Source organism: Excalfactoria chinensis, chromosome 2 (assembly GCF_039878825.1).
Source record: "Excalfactoria chinensis isolate bCotChi1 chromosome 2, bCotChi1.hap2, whole genome shotgun sequence".
NCBI classification, from domain to species: domain Eukaryota; kingdom Metazoa; phylum Chordata; class Aves; order Galliformes; family Phasianidae; genus Excalfactoria; species Excalfactoria chinensis.
In genome coordinates this window covers 57,640,121-57,660,075 of record NC_092826.1, presented here as the reverse complement: position 1 = coordinate 57,660,075, position 19,955 = coordinate 57,640,121, and the positions used below count along the sequence as shown (strand labels likewise).

The 19,955-nt window shown below is 35.8% G+C and overlaps 1 protein-coding gene across 1 annotated transcript in view; it reads right to left on the bottom strand.

The window, feature by feature from the left end:
* The window catches only part of LOC140248793 (dynein axonemal heavy chain 5-like), a 144,593-nt gene that overhangs the window by 123,988 nt on the left and 650 nt on the right, over window positions 1-19,955 (bottom strand). Inside the window, exons 3-19 of the mRNA XM_072329829.1 lie at window positions 18,611-18,711; window positions 16,073-16,261; window positions 15,894-15,968; window positions 15,108-15,194; window positions 13,338-13,409; window positions 12,018-12,119; window positions 10,678-10,864; window positions 9,728-9,893; window positions 9,532-9,625; window positions 8,580-8,678; window positions 7,450-7,631; window positions 6,207-6,326; window positions 5,291-5,492; window positions 4,111-4,206; window positions 2,306-2,479; window positions 2,125-2,214; window positions 790-945 (exon numbers count right to left, since the gene is read on the bottom strand). Coding sequence (XP_072185930.1) covers window positions 790-945; window positions 2,125-2,214; window positions 2,306-2,479; window positions 4,111-4,206; window positions 5,291-5,492; window positions 6,207-6,326; window positions 7,450-7,631; window positions 8,580-8,678; window positions 9,532-9,625; window positions 9,728-9,893; window positions 10,678-10,864; window positions 12,018-12,119; window positions 13,338-13,409; window positions 15,108-15,194; window positions 15,894-15,968; window positions 16,073-16,261; window positions 18,611-18,711 — 2,192 coding nt within the window. The remainder of the gene's footprint in view (window positions 1-789; window positions 946-2,124; window positions 2,215-2,305; window positions 2,480-4,110; window positions 4,207-5,290; window positions 5,493-6,206; window positions 6,327-7,449; window positions 7,632-8,579; window positions 8,679-9,531; window positions 9,626-9,727; window positions 9,894-10,677; window positions 10,865-12,017; window positions 12,120-13,337; window positions 13,410-15,107; window positions 15,195-15,893; window positions 15,969-16,072; window positions 16,262-18,610; window positions 18,712-19,955) is intronic.

Here is a 19,955-nt window from a genome sequence, read left to right as displayed (position 1 = left end):
GGCTTCTGTGCAAGTGTATTTCCAGATTTTCCACAATAGTAATCATCCAATAGCTTCCACTGATTTCATTTTCCTGTGATTCCTTCACTGGGCCCTAAACACTTGGCTGCTGTGACTTCCCAAGTCTGACTCTAGTTCTCCGTGGAAGCTAATTTGCCTTCTCATCTCACTTTCTCCATCTGTAGACTGAGGAGATATGTTGTGTCTCTGTTTATTCTCTGTACATTTCTTAGGGCATAAAATGCTAATAACGTGATGAATGAAGTTGAAAATCAGGTTTTAGCTTTCCATTATGGAATCAGTCATTTAAAAAATGTCCATTTTAACTGTAATTTCTCTGCATTGCAGCAGAGTAAGTCGACTGTCTCAGCAAGCAATACTGAAAGCAAATTAGTGACTGCAATATAGGCAACACAGTGATGCTGCACATTATAGAAAAGCCTACAATCTATTTAAAAACTCCTTATTTGACTAATATTTTGGTTAACAAAGAAAAAAAATACATGAAACAATACATAAAAAGATGTAGATAAATCTATATTGGACATGCATTTGCTGGGCACTGCCTCTTATATGTCCTGAATGAGGCAAGGGGCTTATGAAGAAGGGAGAAGGTTATGATGTTATTATCATAACATAAAAAGGTAAAAATACGCAGTTTCATCAATTAAAGTAGTTCATTTTCTATCCTTATTAATTTAATGCTGTGTTTGTCTTTGCATGATATGAGTGAAGTATCATAGGTAATACTAAACAGTGCAGCAGTAATACAAAATAAATCCTACTTACCTTGGTTTCTGGGTGCCTGACAAGTAAGAAAGCATACAAAGCATTTCTAGCCTGGTCAGCAAACCTGCACCAGGCTCTATAATAAATAAGTTCAAACTCCAAAAGAACTGCAGCCATTTTATTGTAGCTCTTAGCAACCTTTTTCATTTCCAATGTCTGCAAATAAAATAAAATATAGAAAATAATAATAATAATTTAAAAAAAAAAAAAAGTAGAAAAGCAGACACCATTTAATCATTTTGATGAGCCTAACATAATAGAAATGTCCTCCAATAAGGTTTTCCTCACTACTGTTAGGAAAACAAAACAAAAGTTCCATGTTACGCTATTTAAGAGATAGGGTAAAACAAAGAACAAGAGAACACTCATCTAGAATACTGCATCCACATGTGGAGTCCACAGCATAGGAGAAATATGAACCTGTTGGAGCACATCCAGAGCAGGGCCACATAAATGATCCAAGGGATAGAATACCTCCCTAGAAGGAAGGGCTGAGAGAGCTGGGGCTGTTCAGTCTGGAGAAGATAAGGCGCTGGGGAGACCTGAGAGCAGCTTTACAGTATCTAAAGGGGGCTGTAAGAAGGAAGGGGACAGACTCTTTAGCACACTCTGTTGTGATAGGACAAGGGGAAATGGTTTCACACTAAATAAGGGAAGATTTAGAATGGGTATAAGGAAGACATTTTTTACAGTAAGGGTGGTGAGGTACTGGCACAGTTTGCCCAGCGAGGTGGTAGAAGTCTCATCCCTGCAGACAATCAAGGTCGGGCTGAACCAGGCTCTAAGCAGTCTGATTGAGCTGCAGGTGTCACTGCACCTAAAGCAGGACTAGATGACTTCTAGAGGTCTCAGAGTTCAAGCAGCATTTAGATAGTGCTCTCAGACATAAGATTTGAATTTGAGGTGGTCCTGTGGGGAGCCAGGAGTTGGGTTTAGTAATCCTTGAGGGTCTCATTCTGCTCAGGAATGGCTATGGCTACATGAAGCATTTGAAGTTTAATATCTCAGTCCTCTACATCATAAAGTATTGCAGTGAGAAGGCTCTAAACATAGGTCCATGGACAACAATGCAGTGATTAGGAATAACAGAAGTCCCAGAAGGGACAAAAGAATTTGCTGAAGTCATCAGCTTAAAATCTCTAGAGAAGTAACTGTTCGAAGCCACAGAATAATCATGTTGCAAAAAGAAACTGAGATCCTGGAGCAACTAATAATAATATCCCGTTAGATAAGCTTGAGTAGAATTGTTAGAAAAGTGAACTCAGGAAAATAATTTCTGCCTGCTAATAATTTGAATTCGAATTTAGCATAAGCCATTCCCTGCTCATTTCCAACCTTCAGAAGTGTAGTTTTCTTTTTAAAGAATCTCATTGGATGGTCAATTTTTCTGTACAACTGCTGAGCCCACATGATCTTCCCTGCTACCTAAAATACAAAAGATACGAAGTTATATTTCCATTAACTTAAAAAGCCAAGACAAAATGACCTTTCTCTCTCTCATTTATTTCATTCTTACTGGTGGTATATTACGTGGTATAGGTGGATTTTCTTTTTGCTCCTGGTAGAGTTTTTGCACAAAGTCTAAGTCTTGACTGTATTGCTGAAGGACAATGATATACTTCTCATTAAGATCAATTTGATTATCTCCTATTTGTTCGAGCTTCATCAGAAGTCTCAGCATCTGTTCAGTCTAAAAAGGAAGATGGAACGTTTACAGCAAAAAATGTTCATAGTTCAGATAGTCATTGTTCATAAAGCCTGGTTATTTCTATTTATAACATAAGTTATACAAATTTGTAAGTAGTTTTCTAAGAAGCACAGAAAATGCTTCCAGTGTTTTGTGCCATCTAAAATATACTTACCATAGCCTTAATGAAGAAGCTTCCACTACCACAGAATGCTGGAACATTTATTTTGTTCTGACCCTCTAATCCATACTCTTTTTTTCTGTAAACAGCTGTAGTAGAATACCTAGTTTTCCTCGGGGCCTCAATCAATGAACAGTACTGACTAATTCACTACTCCTGCCAGTCTATCAGGAATAACTTCGAAGTGAAACAGGAAGCATCTTAAATATGCTCTGGTACAATAAAATTTAAAATCTGAGTGTGGCATCTTTTACTTTCACAATAATTAAACTTAATTGCATTTGTTTAAAATTCTCATTCTCCATTTTCCCTTTAGATCATCCTATCCTTTGAATAACCGAATTTGAATTCAGTTTTTGTGATAGTTACAGATATCTTCCCATTATTAGTTTGTTTGTTTGTTTCTATCAGGAATCACATAATTGCTTTTTCATGTAGAAGACAAAAGCTAACTAGCTGATGAATCTGCACTATTTTCCAGTAAGTGAACACCTAGGAGTTTAAGAAACAGAATTCCGTGTTGAACTTCACTGTTCTGACTAGTTATATGTTTGCATATATAAATATGGGCAACCTACGAAACACCTTCCAGCTTGAAGTCTTGCATCTGATGAGGCAATGAACTGAAGTCTTCCCTCTGCACTTTCAACTTCTCCTTCATTTCTATACTGACATAGAACAAAAAAGGATCAGTAGCTTGGCTTTACCTCTTTGACTTTTACAACAGTAGGAGAATGGGCTGCAGTAGAGCTGTTGAACTCTACCCTCAGACTGCATGTACTGTTTAATTATCTACAACAGTCCTATAACAAAGCTTGGAACTTCTGTCAAACATGAGTTGTTTCCTTTCACTGGGCTCAAAAAAATTATGTTGTGTGTCCCTACAACAGCTTTAACTTGGTTTTGCTTTTTTTTTTCTTTGTTAAAGAAAAAAAGGAGGTACCTAATCTTTGAGAGAAAAGATAGGGAAATCACCACAGAAATTAACATTACTTATGGACTTCTGCAAGTGAGTATACAGAACACAGGACAGGGAACACTGCAAGAGAGCAGAGTAAGAAATAAACAGCAAATCAACCCAAAGGCATTGGAAGAAGACAGAGCCACATAAATATGACAGTCCAAAACACAGTGAGAGAAAAGAGGACTATCATACAGTGTCAATATCAACAGCAGGGTCGAAGACAGATAGAGAATATTAGGCTGAGAAAAGAAGATAAACCAGAAAAATAAAAATAGGGCTATATAAAGTTAGTAAGGAAAGATGGTACGTGCCACTAGCAGTAATCGTCAATGAATGATGATGACTTTCAGCACTTGTACACATATTCTGACAGTAGTTTCTTGTAGGCTTGATGTCCTCCTACCTTATCTCAGGCAGCCCTAGCATAGCATAAAACAACACCAGTAATGACGGATTACAAGAGGAGCTTGCATTTGTGAAATTACTTACAGTTAGAGCCTTCTCGAAACAGGAATCCACAAATTCTTGTATGGACTCATACAATGTTGCAATTTGGTTCTTAAATTCCAGGTAATCTTTATCAAACTAGAAAATTGTAAAAGGAAAAAAATAATAATTTGTACTGCTGCTTTCACTTCATGCAATTTTATTTTTTTTCCCATAAGGTTTCTGGTTAATTTGCTTTATCTGCTTAGTATGTACGTTAAAGAGAACAGAGACAAGACCAGTAACGAAGGCATGAATAGTCTAAGCAAAGCAAACAAAAAAACTAAGAATTATTAGGCTATATAATTATAGCCCCATTGTTATGAACACAATGGACTGCAGGGGAACAAGGACAGGCAAAGTAAGCTAATAACCTCATCAGAGAGAACATGGTACACTTAATCAGCTCCTCCCAGCACTGACACAGGAGAGCACTCAGCTCACTGCAAAGGTATGAAACTCACCAAGATTACCAAACCGGGTGGCCTCTCTAGGGCACTTTACAGACTATGGAGGGTTATTACTATAAGAAAGCCAAAGGTCCTCTGTACTTAAACGACTTAAGCACACTTGCAAGCAATAGTTCAGGAAGCCAGGAGAGCAAAACATTTCTAGCACTTCCATTGAGAGACTGTCAATCCAATAAGGCAAGCTAGCTACATTTCCTAAAAGTAGCCCAATTCTAGGACATGCAGTATGTATTTAAATCTGAATTTGAGTCTGAAGCTCTTCAAAAATCACATCCATGTGATGCAGTATTGGAGGTGACGTAATTCATTTCTCCCTCTGAAATGCTCATGAAATGGTATGATGGTATTGATACTGCCTTTATTATTCCTATAGAGTAACACTGAGTAACTCTTGCACTTACTAAACTGAATTTAATGCACTGACTTGTCTAAATCACTCTTCAGTCTGCAGTTCAAAATAAATGCATCTCAAAAACAAACAAGCTTAGGAAATGTAGTTTGTACTTACCAAGTTTATCAAAAAATAACAGAAGTACATGAAATAAAAAGCGAAATACACCCAAATTACTTCAAACTATTGAACTGTGGAAAAATATTGTTACTGCAACAAAATGCTATATTCATAGTTATAAAATTTGGTCTTCTCAGCATATCTTTAATGAATAACACAGGATTAAGGGATTGATTGTCAGACAAATGCTGAGTGCATGTACCTCTTTTTTCCTGTGATCCAGAACATCATACATTTTAGATTTGGTATTTGTAGCAATGACCTGGAAGTGAGTATTGATCTCTTCAATTCCTTCTATTTTTATGTGCTGGAGCTCTAGTAGGCTTTCCATAATATTGCTCATATCTGAGATTTTCTTCAAACGTTTACAGAATGTGTCAAATTTTCCAAAAATATAGTTTTCACTGATGATAAAAAGCAACAGGATTATTATGTATATCTATTTGTATCATTTTTTCCTGTTCCTATTTCCTATATTCTTCCAGAACTATTATCAACTTCACCATTAAAGCACTGATGTTGCAATAACTACAAATCAAGTAAAAACCATTTTAAAATAACAAATACAACACAGAAAATGCTTAATTTTTATATCTGTCAAACAAAATTTTTTCTATATTTCACAGGGGTTATTCTTGAAAGAAATACACATGAAGAGAGATCAGAATGTGAATGTAAAATACACTAAGACATGATTTATGCTTGAAATACCAATGCAGGTAAAGCTCCTCTTTGGCACTGTGACTGACAACCCAGACCAGTGCTGACTAAATATAACAGAAGTCCTTTCATTTGAATTCATCACTCAATTTTTTGAACTTTAGACTACATCAAACATATGCATTAATCCAACACATGCATAAATTCCCTAAATTCCCTTGGACATCTGTTAAATCAACAAGAAACTGGCAAAAACATGTCATTGTTTACTTCTTGAAGGAAAAAAAAGAAAAGAAAAAAAAAAAAAACAACCACCAAAACCTCTGCAAGTTTTGTTCTGATTATAACAAATATTACATTTTAATTGAGCATTTAACTTCTCAGGAAGCTGGGAGATATTATGACACTTCATTTATAAATCTTATAAGTGCAATTCAGTGTTAAAGCAAATTGTGTACCTGAAATCAAACTGCCTGTCACTTGGATTTTCCTTTAGCTTCTCCCTAATTCTCTGAAAGGATGTTTGGTACTGTTCTTTGAGGAAAATGCATTGCTGTATCCTCTTCAGCAATTCTTCCCTGGGCAAAAAAAGCACGGAAGACAAAATCATCATGAAGGAGCTGTACAGGAACATAAACTAAAACAGAATATTTAAGTACAGTGGCAAAATAAGGATAAAAAATTATTTATAATTGATTGTAGGCAATTTCTGAAAACAGCCATTTACCCACAATAAAACACAGAAGGAATCCAAATTTTTTTTCCGTCAGATTTACTTTTTTGTCTCCCAACCAATTAACTTAGTGTCATCTTTGACTTGGTTACACAGATACACATATCTTGACTACCTATGCATTGATGAAGTTTGTAATGTCTTTTTTTCTTCACTTCAGTAACCACAATCTTGATTGAGTTTTCAAGAGATAGCTTTAATCATTTCTTTTCTAGTGGCTAACTTGAGATGTCATGATCATTTTCACCCTTCTCTGCGGTTCAACATATGCTTAATATTTGCTCTAATACAGTGGCTCTTGCTATACTAATAGTTCTACCAATCACAACAGAAAGGAAGTACAAAATTAGTCTCAAAACATATCTAAGTAGCAAACTTATTGTACATCTATCTTTTTAACTTTAAGGTGCCCCTTTGGCAACATTAATCCTCTTCACGTCCTCCCCATATAGCACTATATGGTAAATATAGTAAATACAAGTCTGAATGACATTCTGTCATCCACATACCACACTCCAGAGTACAGCTGAATTGTAATTATGATCCTGGTATATATCATCCCCTTTCTCAAACTGACTTTACTGTTCTCTGAAGGCAAAACATAAATTCAAATGGAACTTTGCCAGTCTGTCCTTGGAGTTTATTTCTGAAGAATCTTAGCTCCAAGTTCTAACAGCTAAAGTATGTTTTGGTCCAAAAAGGCCACTGGGACAACATATTGAGTATTGTATACTGATATATGTTACGTGCATTTCAGCAACAGGTTTTTCACAATACACAGTATGTATGATTTGGCAGAATACTTAATTCTACATAAAATGAGTAGTCACAAGCTTAAAATTAACATGGGAATGGGGGCCTGGTAGGAGAACCAGTGGCAATTAAATTACCTTTTAGTAATTTTGATGCCTTTAGTTGTTAAAACTTCTAGTTTTAACAAAAGAAGATGAAATTATTAAAATTGTCACCTGTCCATATCCCAGATTTTAGAAACGCCTTCACGTAGATACGCCTTGCATATGTTAATCATTTGATTAGTGATTTTAAGAAGAAGAGATGTCATGCACTCTGACGTGTTGTAGTATGGTGATGTACAGTAGATCATACAGACTGCATTCATTAAACTGGGTATGTGTTCCACCACTGTAACCTACATTAGAAAAAAAAGGGAAAGTCAGTAATTCATATTTCCTAAAAACATAACGTAAAATGTCATTACTCTTGGAATATGTATATCAGTAGATAAAGATATTTTTGATTATAACATCTTGTTTTTGTAGACATCAAAACGAACTGAAACATCTAATTCACACATGGAAACCTAATGCACTCTATCTGACAGAAAAGAGCGAGGAATTGGCTAAGTTTAAATGAATAGGGTTTTTCCAGAGCTGGATTTTCCAGAGGAAGAACAGAGGCTTCTGCATTCTTTTTGACCATGATTTTCATTATGTATAAGGCACTGTAATCTGATTTGCAAAGAAATATGCTACCTGAGAAAAAAAAAGTGTATGCTGGTAGAAAAAACAGTTAGCTTGCTGAAGGAAGTACAAGAAAGCTGGTATTTGCTCATTTTGCCTACATCTGTACAGAAAAGAAATTTGGAAGGGGAAAAAAAGGCAATGGTAATTTGTGTTTTACTAAGGATACAGGACCACAGAGTTCTCTGTCCCATAGAAAATTGGAAGTCAGATATATTAAGAACCCATCACAAGAGACAGTGACTGCCCTAAAACAGGATAAAAGAGTACTGCATCTAAAAGTAAAGTCTAATATGGCAGAAGAGTGACTATTTGCAGAATAAAAGTGGTAGAAAACATGAACTATTGCTTATTTTCCCACACCTTTCAATTATTTTCTGGAATAACAACAATTTCCTCACAAAACAAACAAACAAACAAACCCAAACTAATATTATCTCTGGCTTATTCAAAATCTGTGAAGTTAATTCACAAATGCCATAGAAGTTAAGTCCTCTACTAGCCATTAACCATAGGAGTTAAATACTGAATGAAAAAAAAATATCTTTCTTTCATCAGCAAAAACCTTTTCTTGTCTAAATTTCACAATAACTGCTTTTATTTAGTGTACCACTTACAGGAGAATCTTTGGTCAGTAGAGCAAAAAATTTATCCAGTGTATACAGATATCTCACATTGTCTTTAGCTTCATTGGCAGCAATCGTTATACAGCCATCCTGAAGGGGAAAAAAAGAAGAAGAAAATGATTAATACAGTTAAAATTTACAGAAGAGGTTCTTGTGCTTTTACAATTCATGCTGCAATTCCAAAACTTGATGGAGGCACAATAGCACAGTTTTGATAATCCAATTTAATTTCCAGTATTGTTTAGAATGATTTTAATGTGGTACTACTGTTTTTCAAATTACTGGTTCTACAAAACTAAGAACTGACAAGTTCCCTAAAATACACCAGGGCACTTCCATCTCAAGCATCTCTTTTTAACAAGCACTGGTTAGGTGATGACTTGAGATATGACTACTTTCCTAAACTATTTCCAAAATAGGAAAATACCTTTATAATGGTAGAAGATTTACATTTTGGCATTTTCACGTGTCAAACTGCCTGTATACTGCTTACAGTTTGTTTTCTGACCTGTCTACAATTTTGACTGCTAATTTTAGGTAACAGATATCCACTCCTCTGAAGACACAATTATGCTACAAGAAGCAGCCAGTTTTCAATAATTCTAGCAACAGTTTGATAAACTTTCAGATATCACAACTGTTGGACTATATAGGGTACATCTGAAGAGACGAAATACTGCTGTATTTCTGTGTTGTGTTACTTTTGCACCATTCCACTCAATATCTTTAAGACTGACTTCCTTTCAAGTTATCTATTTAACTTCAGGATCACTGGTGTTAATGTGTTTCAACAAGATGAGTATAAACCACAGTATAAAAAGAGCATAAACACCAGAACTATTCTTAGCATTGCATGCTCACTTCTGTATGTATAACAAATGCAGTACTGCATTACTTAAAAAAAAACAAACAAACAAACAAACAAAGAACACATAGTAATTACCAACTCTTTCCACTGCTTTAATGTCTTCGACCTTGCAGCCTGAAGAATACTTATAATTTTCTTTACTCTTGAACTCTTGATGTCATCTAAAAGGCTTTGAAGAAAGAAACACATTTAACTTTCTCTTGGAATCAGAGTTCACATTTATTCATAATAAAAAAAAAAAATAAATAAAAAACAAAGCTTCTTTCTTAACCTGTTAAATAATGACATTCTTGACTTCCAATGTTCCAGCTCTGCAGATGGACCAATGTCATCAGCTTCTCTTCTCATTTGCTCACTCTCCACTAACACCTGTCTGATCTGCTTGATCCAAATCATTAATACCTCTTCAAGTTTTTCTGTGATCTCTGTGTTACTGCCTTCAAAAATCAAAAAAGAGAACAGTCTCATGAGTAACAAAAAATCTTAAACTTCTTTTTTAACTACAGAGATGAAACGTTCTTGGCAAATTTATACTAAGACTCCACGTAAACCAAGTATATTCAAATCACTGACCAGCAACAAGAACAGATAAAGATTATAACAAGATGCACATGTATATGTCTTATGTCTACCTCATCTTCAGAGTCATCAGTTCTTTTCAGGAAGTTGGAAGTTGGTCTACATAGGCTAATACAGGGCAGAGAGTGATGGCAGAAGTACTGAGTGGTTTGGTATGACTTCACTTTGAAATTCCTTGCAGTGATAAGAAATGGTGGAAAGCTACTGTTCAAAGAGATATAACCATCTATTTTCTTACATATTTATATATACGTGTGTGTGTGTGTGTGTGTCTTTTTTTGAGTCACAGTCTTTGCATTTAATATTGGATAAGATTTCTCCAGCATCAAAGAAAGCAAAGAATATACACAACAGTGCATGGCTTAACTTGACAATTACTTAGCCAGCAAACCGGGAGGAACAGAGGCCAGTGTCTACATGATCTGGGAAGGAACTTCCTAATTAAGACAGATGAACTACAGTACAGAATTGATGACTTTATGATTAGACAGTTTTAAATCTGACAAGAGTCAACAGAAAAAATGTATACGGGTCACAGAAGATGAATTAATTCTTCAAAATAAATTTTTACTAATGACATAACATTTATTTTCTTGTGAATAGCATCACTGTTGTGATTGCTTTGCTGTAGGAATTACTTACCTGCTGTTATGTAGTCAGATGGATTCTGCAAATTGCTGACGTAAGTATCAATATCCACTTTCGCAAGCTGAATTCTATCTTCCAGATTCTGTCTTGATGACGACAAGGTTTCCACAAATCTATCGACTGAATACAGAAAATCTTGTATCTGGCTGTTCTTCAGACCTTCTTTCACAGCTCCCCATTGCTAGTTATTTAACAATTAATGAAAGAAAAGAAAAAGAAAAATAAAGAGTAACATAAGGATCATGACATTCTTATGTTCTTACAGTTACTTATTTATTAGAAAGCTATTTCTTATTTATGGCAGTATATTAAGGCTTATCAGTAAACCTCTCTAAATATGCTCATCAGTACTATGGCATAAACACTTCAAAGTGTGCACTGATTTGATTATTCTGTTAGATAATGTCTTAACTAGGATGGAATCATTTACTTCAGAGTGCCTGATATGGTTCTGTTTTGGTTTTAGGAGAAAAGCAACGTTGATAACACACTGATGTTTATAGTTTCTGTTTAGTAGTGTCGCATAGAGGCAAGACCACCCACAGTGAAGCACCCATGGAGCTCAGAGGGAGCAGAATTGGGACAACTGACTCTAATTGGCCAAAGGGATAGTCCGTACCACATGACACCACGTGAAAGCAGTTTTGAACAGGGTGAGAGTACATTTTGGTCTCTTCAAAAATAAAAGACATCTCCATGTTCTCATAACTCAATTTTCTTTATTGTTTTTTCCCCACTCTGATTTGGCAACTTCCAAACAGAGAAAATAGATTCTAATCAACCTTATTACTCCAGGCTTTGAGAAAATGGGAGCATAAATTAAAAGGATTTGACACCACCATTCTCAAAAGACACTGAGTTTTATTACAGTTTTTACTTCTGAACATGTACTTCTAGAAGAAACAGAACCAACTGTGATGCTTTCAAGCTCCATAAAACAAGTACAACTAAACGATGCTGGATAACCTGGCTGCGACAGTGCCTCCTGTTTACACTCTAGAATAAAACTATGGACAGATCTTTTGCTCTACCAGAAGGACTTGGTACTTCTTTCAATCCAAGCTTTATGTAGTTAGAATTAAATGATCACAGTTTTGCCTTAGAAAGGAGTGGCTGTTATGCCACTGCCATGAGCATTGCGACTACTGCTATTACTTGAAAATAAGCAATAACTGTATGAATTTCAAACACTTAAATACCAACTGCATGACTCTCATAAAGGTCTATATTAGACCTGCATTTTTTTAGCTCCAGCTTTTTGTTCATCAGATGCACAACGTAGAGCAGTCACTAACCTTAATTCCAAAAGTTCTTGAGCAAAACAAGAAACCTACCTGCTGGGATTTAAGTGCTGGTATCATGATCTGGGACAAGAACAATTCCAGACCCTGAAGAATATTTCCATTAGAACAATCGAAGATGCCAAAATTCACTTCCTTTGGGATGAAACAAAAGCTAATAAAATGTATGTAAACTATTACATTATACAATTCCAGCAAAATTCAGCACAAATATCCTTCATAACTTCCTACATTCCATGAGAACACTGTCCCCTGATACAGAATTTGGTTTGGTGACCACAAGAAAATCAGAGGGAAGGCACCAAGGCAGTTAACTGAGTTCAAACAACCATCTGGACAGGTACCCAACTAAGCAGCACTGACAGGGCAGGAGAACAGGAACCTTATAAACTACTACAGTGCTTCTGGATCAAGTATTTGTAAGACCACTGCTGTAAAGCACACGACTGACAGGAACTGAGGTACTAATTTGCATGACTGTAAGTGAAGAACTTTTGTTACTACTTTTTCCTGCTCAAATAGAATGCATTAGCCTATTAGTGAAGAACCAAAAGAAAATACCTGTATTACTAAAAAGAGAGCATGAATATTTTTGAAAAGATAATTTCAGGCTTATTACATTTTCCTCTGTCATGTCTACTTTTTAGAATCATAGAGTGGCCTGGGTTGAAAAGGACCACAATGATCATGTAGTTTCAACCCCTCCTTGCTGTGTGCAGGGTCGCCAACCAGCAGACCAGGCTGCCCAGAGCCACATCCAGCCTGGCCTTGAATGCCTCCAGGGATGGGGCATCCACAACCTCCCTGGGCAACAAGGATGGACTTCCTTCATGAAAAACTACAGCAAGTATTTCCCATGCAAACATGGGTATCTCTGAAAACTAGAAAGGTTGTTCTGGTATTTTTCTTATGCCCTAATAAAGATTTTGGGGCAAAAAACCTTGCTTTAATTTCAAAGATGAAATTAAATATCTAAATATTTTAGAAGACAGAGGTTTTTAAATACAGCATGTCCAAAATTCGGTTTCATTCATTATCAGAAAATCTCTGCATCAAGGACTCTACTCCTTGCCTCTACTAAATTTATTTTTCATGGTACATTAGTAATGAATTTTTATTACTTATTTTTTTTTTGTTTTTAATAATATTGCACATAGTTACGTTTGTCATAATTAGAACATTATTAAACCACAAATACCTTTTTGATGCAAAGAAACTTTTGTTAAAGACACAACTAAACATTTTCATGAAAACACTCCCCACTTCCTTTTCTGATTCCATTAGACCTAGTTGAGTGAGTAAAGGTTTAACAATTTTAAGTGCACTGCAGACACTGCAAGATTTTTGACTGACCTGGGAAACATTTGATGTCGTTATAACTTTATCTGACGTCCTCAGGAAAAACGCACAGATTCCTGTGAAGTTCTGTGAAAAGCACATAAAGATAAAAAGAATACTGGACTGAGCAGTTCAGTATCACATCTCTGATGTGAAAATGCAGTTCAGGGAAAGCCTGTGAGCAAGGCTTCTTCCGATGCTCCATTCCCTCACATTCACACACCACCTGCAACACCTGAGAGTGCAACACCTAAATATACACTCAGCTTTCAAACATTTAGAATTCGTTTCATATATACTTAGCCCAGAAGGAATCATCTTAAAATGGTGTCTTTCTTTTTCTTTAATGAACTGAAAAATTAATCCAAACTTCTGATTCGAGTATTTTAAATGCAAATTTTCATCCTTTTTATGGACTGCAGTAATGTAAGTTTCAAATCAGTTCCACAAACCATGTTAATTTTTGATATATTAAATAAAATGACTAAAAAAAAAAAAATCAAAAAGCCCTTTCAATTGACTTGGCTCACAAACTGTTTAAAAGAACAAAGAATCCTGTTTACAGCAAATACAATTCAATTATACAACTTAATGTTATTCTCTGTTACACATTGAGCTGATTTTACACTATAGCACTGTGCTGGGCAATATGTGCATGTGCTAACAAAACATCAAATGCTTTCTACTGGAAAAAGAGAACTCATGAAAATATAATTTTGTGCAGAAAAATATCAACTTTGGTCAAATATTCTATTTTTCAGTAAGAAATCTCAAATAGAGATTCAGTGACACAGAAGTTTAAAATCTTGTTGTTTTCAATCTATTCAGGAATTGAAAAGAAACAAGCCATTTCTCATTATCTTTGTTTATTATTTTTATTCTCATTTTAAGGGTTAACCAATGAAAACGCTCCAGGTTCCCAGAGTGCAGTACTGACATAGTTCTCGTGATGATAGGTTGCTTCAAAAATAGAAAAATTCATCCACATCACATGATTATTCTTTTATTCTTCACTTCCTGTGAAAAATGGTGAAGAAGCCCTCACATGGCAATACCAGAGAGTTATGCTTTCACACTTTCCCATTCTTCAGACAGTTTCCTCACTAATCCTCTGAAAGCAGGAAAGAATTCTGCAGCTTTTATAACAAACACATTAACGATGTTAATGTAAGCACAATAGGAAAACAAAACCAAAAAATCACCTCACTGTCTTATCCAAAGAAAACTGTAGATGGTACACCTAATTGCTCCCAGAAGAAATCCATGGAAAGAAAACAAATTAGAAATCCTAATGACACTCTTGAATAATACTTCAACATTACATAAGGATGCAGGTATAAGAACTAGAATTAAATAGCTAATAAACATATTTTGGGGGTAATGTGCAGTATTATTATGTTCTATTAAGACAAAGGAATAGCACCATTGTCAGAGAGAACCACTACTGTAGCACAAATACAAGGAAATACAAAACCACTGAAAAAGTGGGATGCCACATTAGGCACACCAACAAAAATGTTGAGACTTGTAATTTTTAACACGGTTTTATTTGATTTTCTCTCTTACAAGACAGCAAAATCCGTCCATCCCACTTCTTTCCAGATCAGGTTCACTAAATTCCAATCTCAGTTCAAGAAATGTGGGGAGAACGTGGACTAAGTTCTTGAATACCAAATGTGAGTTATAAAAGGTTGCTTTAACACTGCAGAGCTATTACAGTACTCTTCCCCCTCCCACCCCCCATTTTCCTTTGCAAATGTCAACTAAGGAATTTTTCAACCATACCTCTGTAGAACCCATGGTAAGAAATAACTTCTTCTGAAGGAAACTGTTGGTTGACCCATCTGACCTCAATGAAGCATGTGATGCTTGCTAGCAATTGAATTATAAATACAAGGTTAATACAATAAAAACTACCCTTATAGACATATATTATCATATTTGAATGTGTGAATAATAACTAAGCTTATTGTGAATCAGTGTTACCCAGGTAGAAACTGTGAAGTTGGATTTATTTGGGGAATAAGCCTTGCATTAATTTGACTGCACACAGTAAACAGTTTCCCCATCTTGTTATTTCAGAAAAAAACTATATCAAATAATAGAGGAAAAAAAAAAAAATCAGAAAATATATAATGAAAGCAAATATGAAGTGCTTAATGGAGCAGAAAGAGTAATGTGACTAGTCTGCAAAGTCTAACTGTGAGCAAGATTTTAGAGGAACTCCATCAATTGGATCCTGCCAATCACATGGGTAAATTTTGTTTTATGCCTGTATCTCTAATCATGTATCACACTGAAACTTTCTTTCAGAGAAGTCTTGCCTCTCATGTTTTGTTGGCCATTTCTATGCCACAGGGCATTCTCCTACTTCCATACAAGTCAAGATGGCAGCATCTAAAGAATGAGGTTCAGGTTCTTTTCCATTTTCTTTGGCATAAAGAGAAAAAAAAAAAAAAAAAAAAAAAAAAAAAAAAAAAAAAAGCCTCTACTAAGATAATTATGCCACAGTTATATAATAAAAATAAATAAATAAATGCTATTTTTGCAGAAGTTATAATAGAAACATACCTGCAAAACTTCTTGGTAAAAGAACAGTAACTTTTTAAGTCCGTTAGGAGCAAAGAATTGTTCTATAAGTTGAAACTAAAAAGAAAATTACAACAGCATTTATTGTGGAGCAGTTTCAAAGAACTGGAAAATTTGGCAAGGTACTTAATACCAATAATTTAATGATAATAAATATTTACCTTGTCATCAGAAATAATGGCCTCCTCCACTTGCTGCTCACTTAAGTCTATTCCATCTGATAACCTTGATATCAAATACTTGTGTCTTTCATCTATCTGAGCTCTTCTCTCCTCTTTGGTGACTTTCGCTTGCTTAGCTAGCTCTTTCCTAGTTTCACTGGAAAGTACTATACTTTTCTTAGCAGTTGTCTAGAAAACAAAAGTTTGTTACAGAGTTTTCCCCACAGTTATTTTATATTGCATTCAAGGATAGTGTTTTTTATTGTTAATCTTTAAGCTGTATTCTTAATGACTTCAAGCAGGATCAGTAAAAGATTATGTCAAAGGAAGAGGAAGCAAAAATAAAAATCACTATTACTTATTAAAAATCACTAATAATTAACTTGTAAGTTCAAAAGTACTTCCCAGCGTACAGCTGTTACCACAGAAACTTCAGAACAGGCCCTCAGAATCAAATATGGATCCTGACACTGTAATGGCTCTACTTCAAATTGCAGCTTTATGAATCTAGCTTCCAAACTTCTAAACGTCCATACTCCAGGTCTGAGAACAGATCCACTTCTACCCTCTCAGCATTTTAACATACAGTATCAAGTTATTATCTCAGAAAGGAAAATAAAATCAATGCAATATAGAATCAGTCAACACCGGAACAAATAAACAATTGACATTTAATGTACAAGTTATATATAGCTAGTAGAAAAGTGGTAAAGAAGAAAATTTATGCAGACAAAAGGTTTTTTTAAAGTCTTCATAACAGCGTGAACAGACTAAATATGCTAACTAATATTTTTAAGACAACAGTTAATCTTCAGAAGCTGTACAGAGAAGAAAAGATTTGGGTCAAAGTGTCACTATGCTAAGCATTCCTCTTTGCACATAGCTCCCAGTAATGCGAGTGCCTGGAATGCCTAGTGTGTTCTTGTAACTCACAGTCTTTAATGGAGAAAAACAATGACAAATTACTTCAACTTTCCAGTACTCTCAATTGGGAACTGCAGTTGAACAATCCTCTTCATAGAACAGAACTGTTTATAATCAATCAAACAAACAAACCCAACAAAAAAATCCCAGCACCCAAACATCAATCACTGTTGGTCAGTACCATTCTGATGTTTCTATAAGCCCACCATTTCTGACTCAGTTCCTTCTCCTCTACAGATTCCTGTCATTTGTGTCAGTCCCTTATCATCTCTGGGCCCCATGCTAACAGCTGGATCTCTTGTGTTTGGCTTTCTTAAGGCAGTATCCAGTTTCTCTTTCCCCCAGGTCACATGTAATTCAGCAAAAGCCAAAAAATTCCCACATTACACAACATAAAACTACTAGAGATAACAAAGATATACATGCTTATTGTTGTTAAATCTCTAAAAGCATTACAGCAATACAGCTTTTACTCTCTCTGGGGGCAATTTCTTTCTTATTTATGTCTTAGTTAGGATACTAGAAGCCAAATACTAAATGTAATTTATTCTATGCTGTTTCACCAAGAATATTATATGACCAAACATAATTTAATGAATGCCACCTTGATGTCTGGGGTGGAGGAGCACAAGGGAAGGAAAATAAATACAGTGTTCAGACAGTGTTGCAGGGGGGGAAATATAGAAAAAAAAAAAAAGAAAAGAAAAACAAACAAACAAACAAAAAAACTACCACTTTTTAGAATATAGTTTACCTCTGATTCACAGCTTAGGGGAGTGTAAGGGAAACAGTTGATCACAGCCTGAACCTCTGATTAACCATCTGAGGCAAGCAATGAGTGAGTCAGCTGTGGGAGCACAGGTGAAGGTAATTCAGCTGTGCTCCCGGAAGGGGTGGAGCTTGACTCCTCCTCTCCCAGATCCCTTTTAAGGGCTGACCACCACTAAGGTAGCATCTCTTTCTGGAGATTGTGGATCTGTGGGGGTCCTTGTGGTGAGCACCTATCTTGAGGGCCTCAGAGTTGGTGAGTCCTTTTCTTTAGTTACCCTCTGGCCATATTTGTACTATTCCAACTGTACTTGTATTATTTCCATTGTATTATTTCCATTGGGGAGACACACATTCTGATGCAGCATAAAATAAACTAACATTTGTGCTAGACCTTGACTGGATCCAGAAAGAATTAATACAATCTGAATTATTTTAGTTAAGTAAGCCTGCTCAGAGCTATGGATGAAAAGGACTTGACTCCCTCCACAAATTAAGCCAGCTCATTTAAAATAACATGAGATAACTGAGATGCTACTGATATGACATTATTCAAGTATTCTTAACTAATATAAATCTTCATCTTGGCAAAGAAAAGAGATGATGAAAAATTATACACAACAAAAGCACAATAACACATACAGAGCATAGAAAATAAATGGCCTACCACTATATGCTTTTGAGTGTTTCTAATTCCTTAAAGTCAATAGGTAAAGTGAGCTCCAGTATTAGGCCAAACTTTGTTTGACTTTGTCAATGACAATTTCAGAAGCAACTTGTACAGGAGAAAATTTAACAAGCAAAAGGCAGCTGAGTCACCACCTCTATTAGAATGAATACACTTGCCAGAGGAACAGAAGTCCAAGATGATCCTGTGACAGTAGATTCTAGCTCAGTGTTCCTTGTCTTTAGGACCCCTCCAAGTCTACGGTATTTACTTTTTGTGCCTAGGGAAAAAGAAGTGATGTAGAATATATGAGCTTTAGTAGAAACCTTTAGAAACTGTTGGGGGAATATCTTTAAATGGCTTTTATCAATTGCAAAGTAAACCTAGAATACCTACTGATAGGGTACAGGGATATAACAAACAAGCCCAATAATTTAAGGTACTAGCTTGAAGAAATCTATTTCAGAAAAAATCCCAAATTTAAATATTATCACTTTTCACACCTGCTATTCTCATCCAGTTATTCCTCCTTTATCTAAATTCAGATCATCAGGCTCATGTGTGACAAACTTGCTAACTGCAGATACTCAATGGTTTGTGCCTTTCTTGCAGTGAGAGGCCCAAAACTGCATGCAGTACTCCAGGTGTGGCCTCACCAGAGCTGAGTACAGGGGGACAATCACTTCCCTGTTCCTGCTGGCAACACTGTTTCTGATGCAAGCCAGGATGCCATTGGCCTTCTTGGCCACCTGAGCACACTGGTTTGCTTAAGTATTCCCTGTCTGGAAGAAGAGGATAAAGCTGGAGAGTTCTTAAGCAAAATGGACCTAAGACCATGGGTTACAGCCAGGAATACTGAAGAGATGGTAATGTCCTTGAGAAGCCGTGATCAATAATCTTTGAGCTATTCAATCTATTATCGCTGTTAATATTTTTGTGAAAGGAGATCTCATGCTATATGCCATACTGTATACTATGCTACAGTGCACTACTAATTTTAATTCCAGAAAAATTGTTCTAATCACAATACTATGATTCAACATTAGGAACTGTGTTAAGGGATTGGAGTTAGCACTATATTTGGCCCTATGAATATAAAAATATGCATATGCATGCACTTAAATTTACTTATTCATAAAGCTGGATAGTGCATGCTGTGGTCTCTATACTGAGACATTCGTAAGTGCATGTATCCACTCAGCCTATGTAAATAACTGATATACATTTATGATATTCCATTAAATAATCAGTTGCTCACGTTGTTCCTTGATTTCTTTTTCCTATGATACAGGAAGTATCATAGAATCACAGAATGGCCTGGGTTGAAAAGGACCACAATGATCATGTAGTTTCAACCCCCTGCTGTGTGCAGGGTCGCCAACCACCAGCCCAGGCTGCCCAGAGCCACATCCAGCCTGGCCTTGAATGCCTGCAGGGATGGGGCATCCACAACCTCCTTGGGCAACCTGTTCCAGTGTATCACCACCCTCTGAGTGAAAAACTTCCTCCTACTGTCTAACCTAA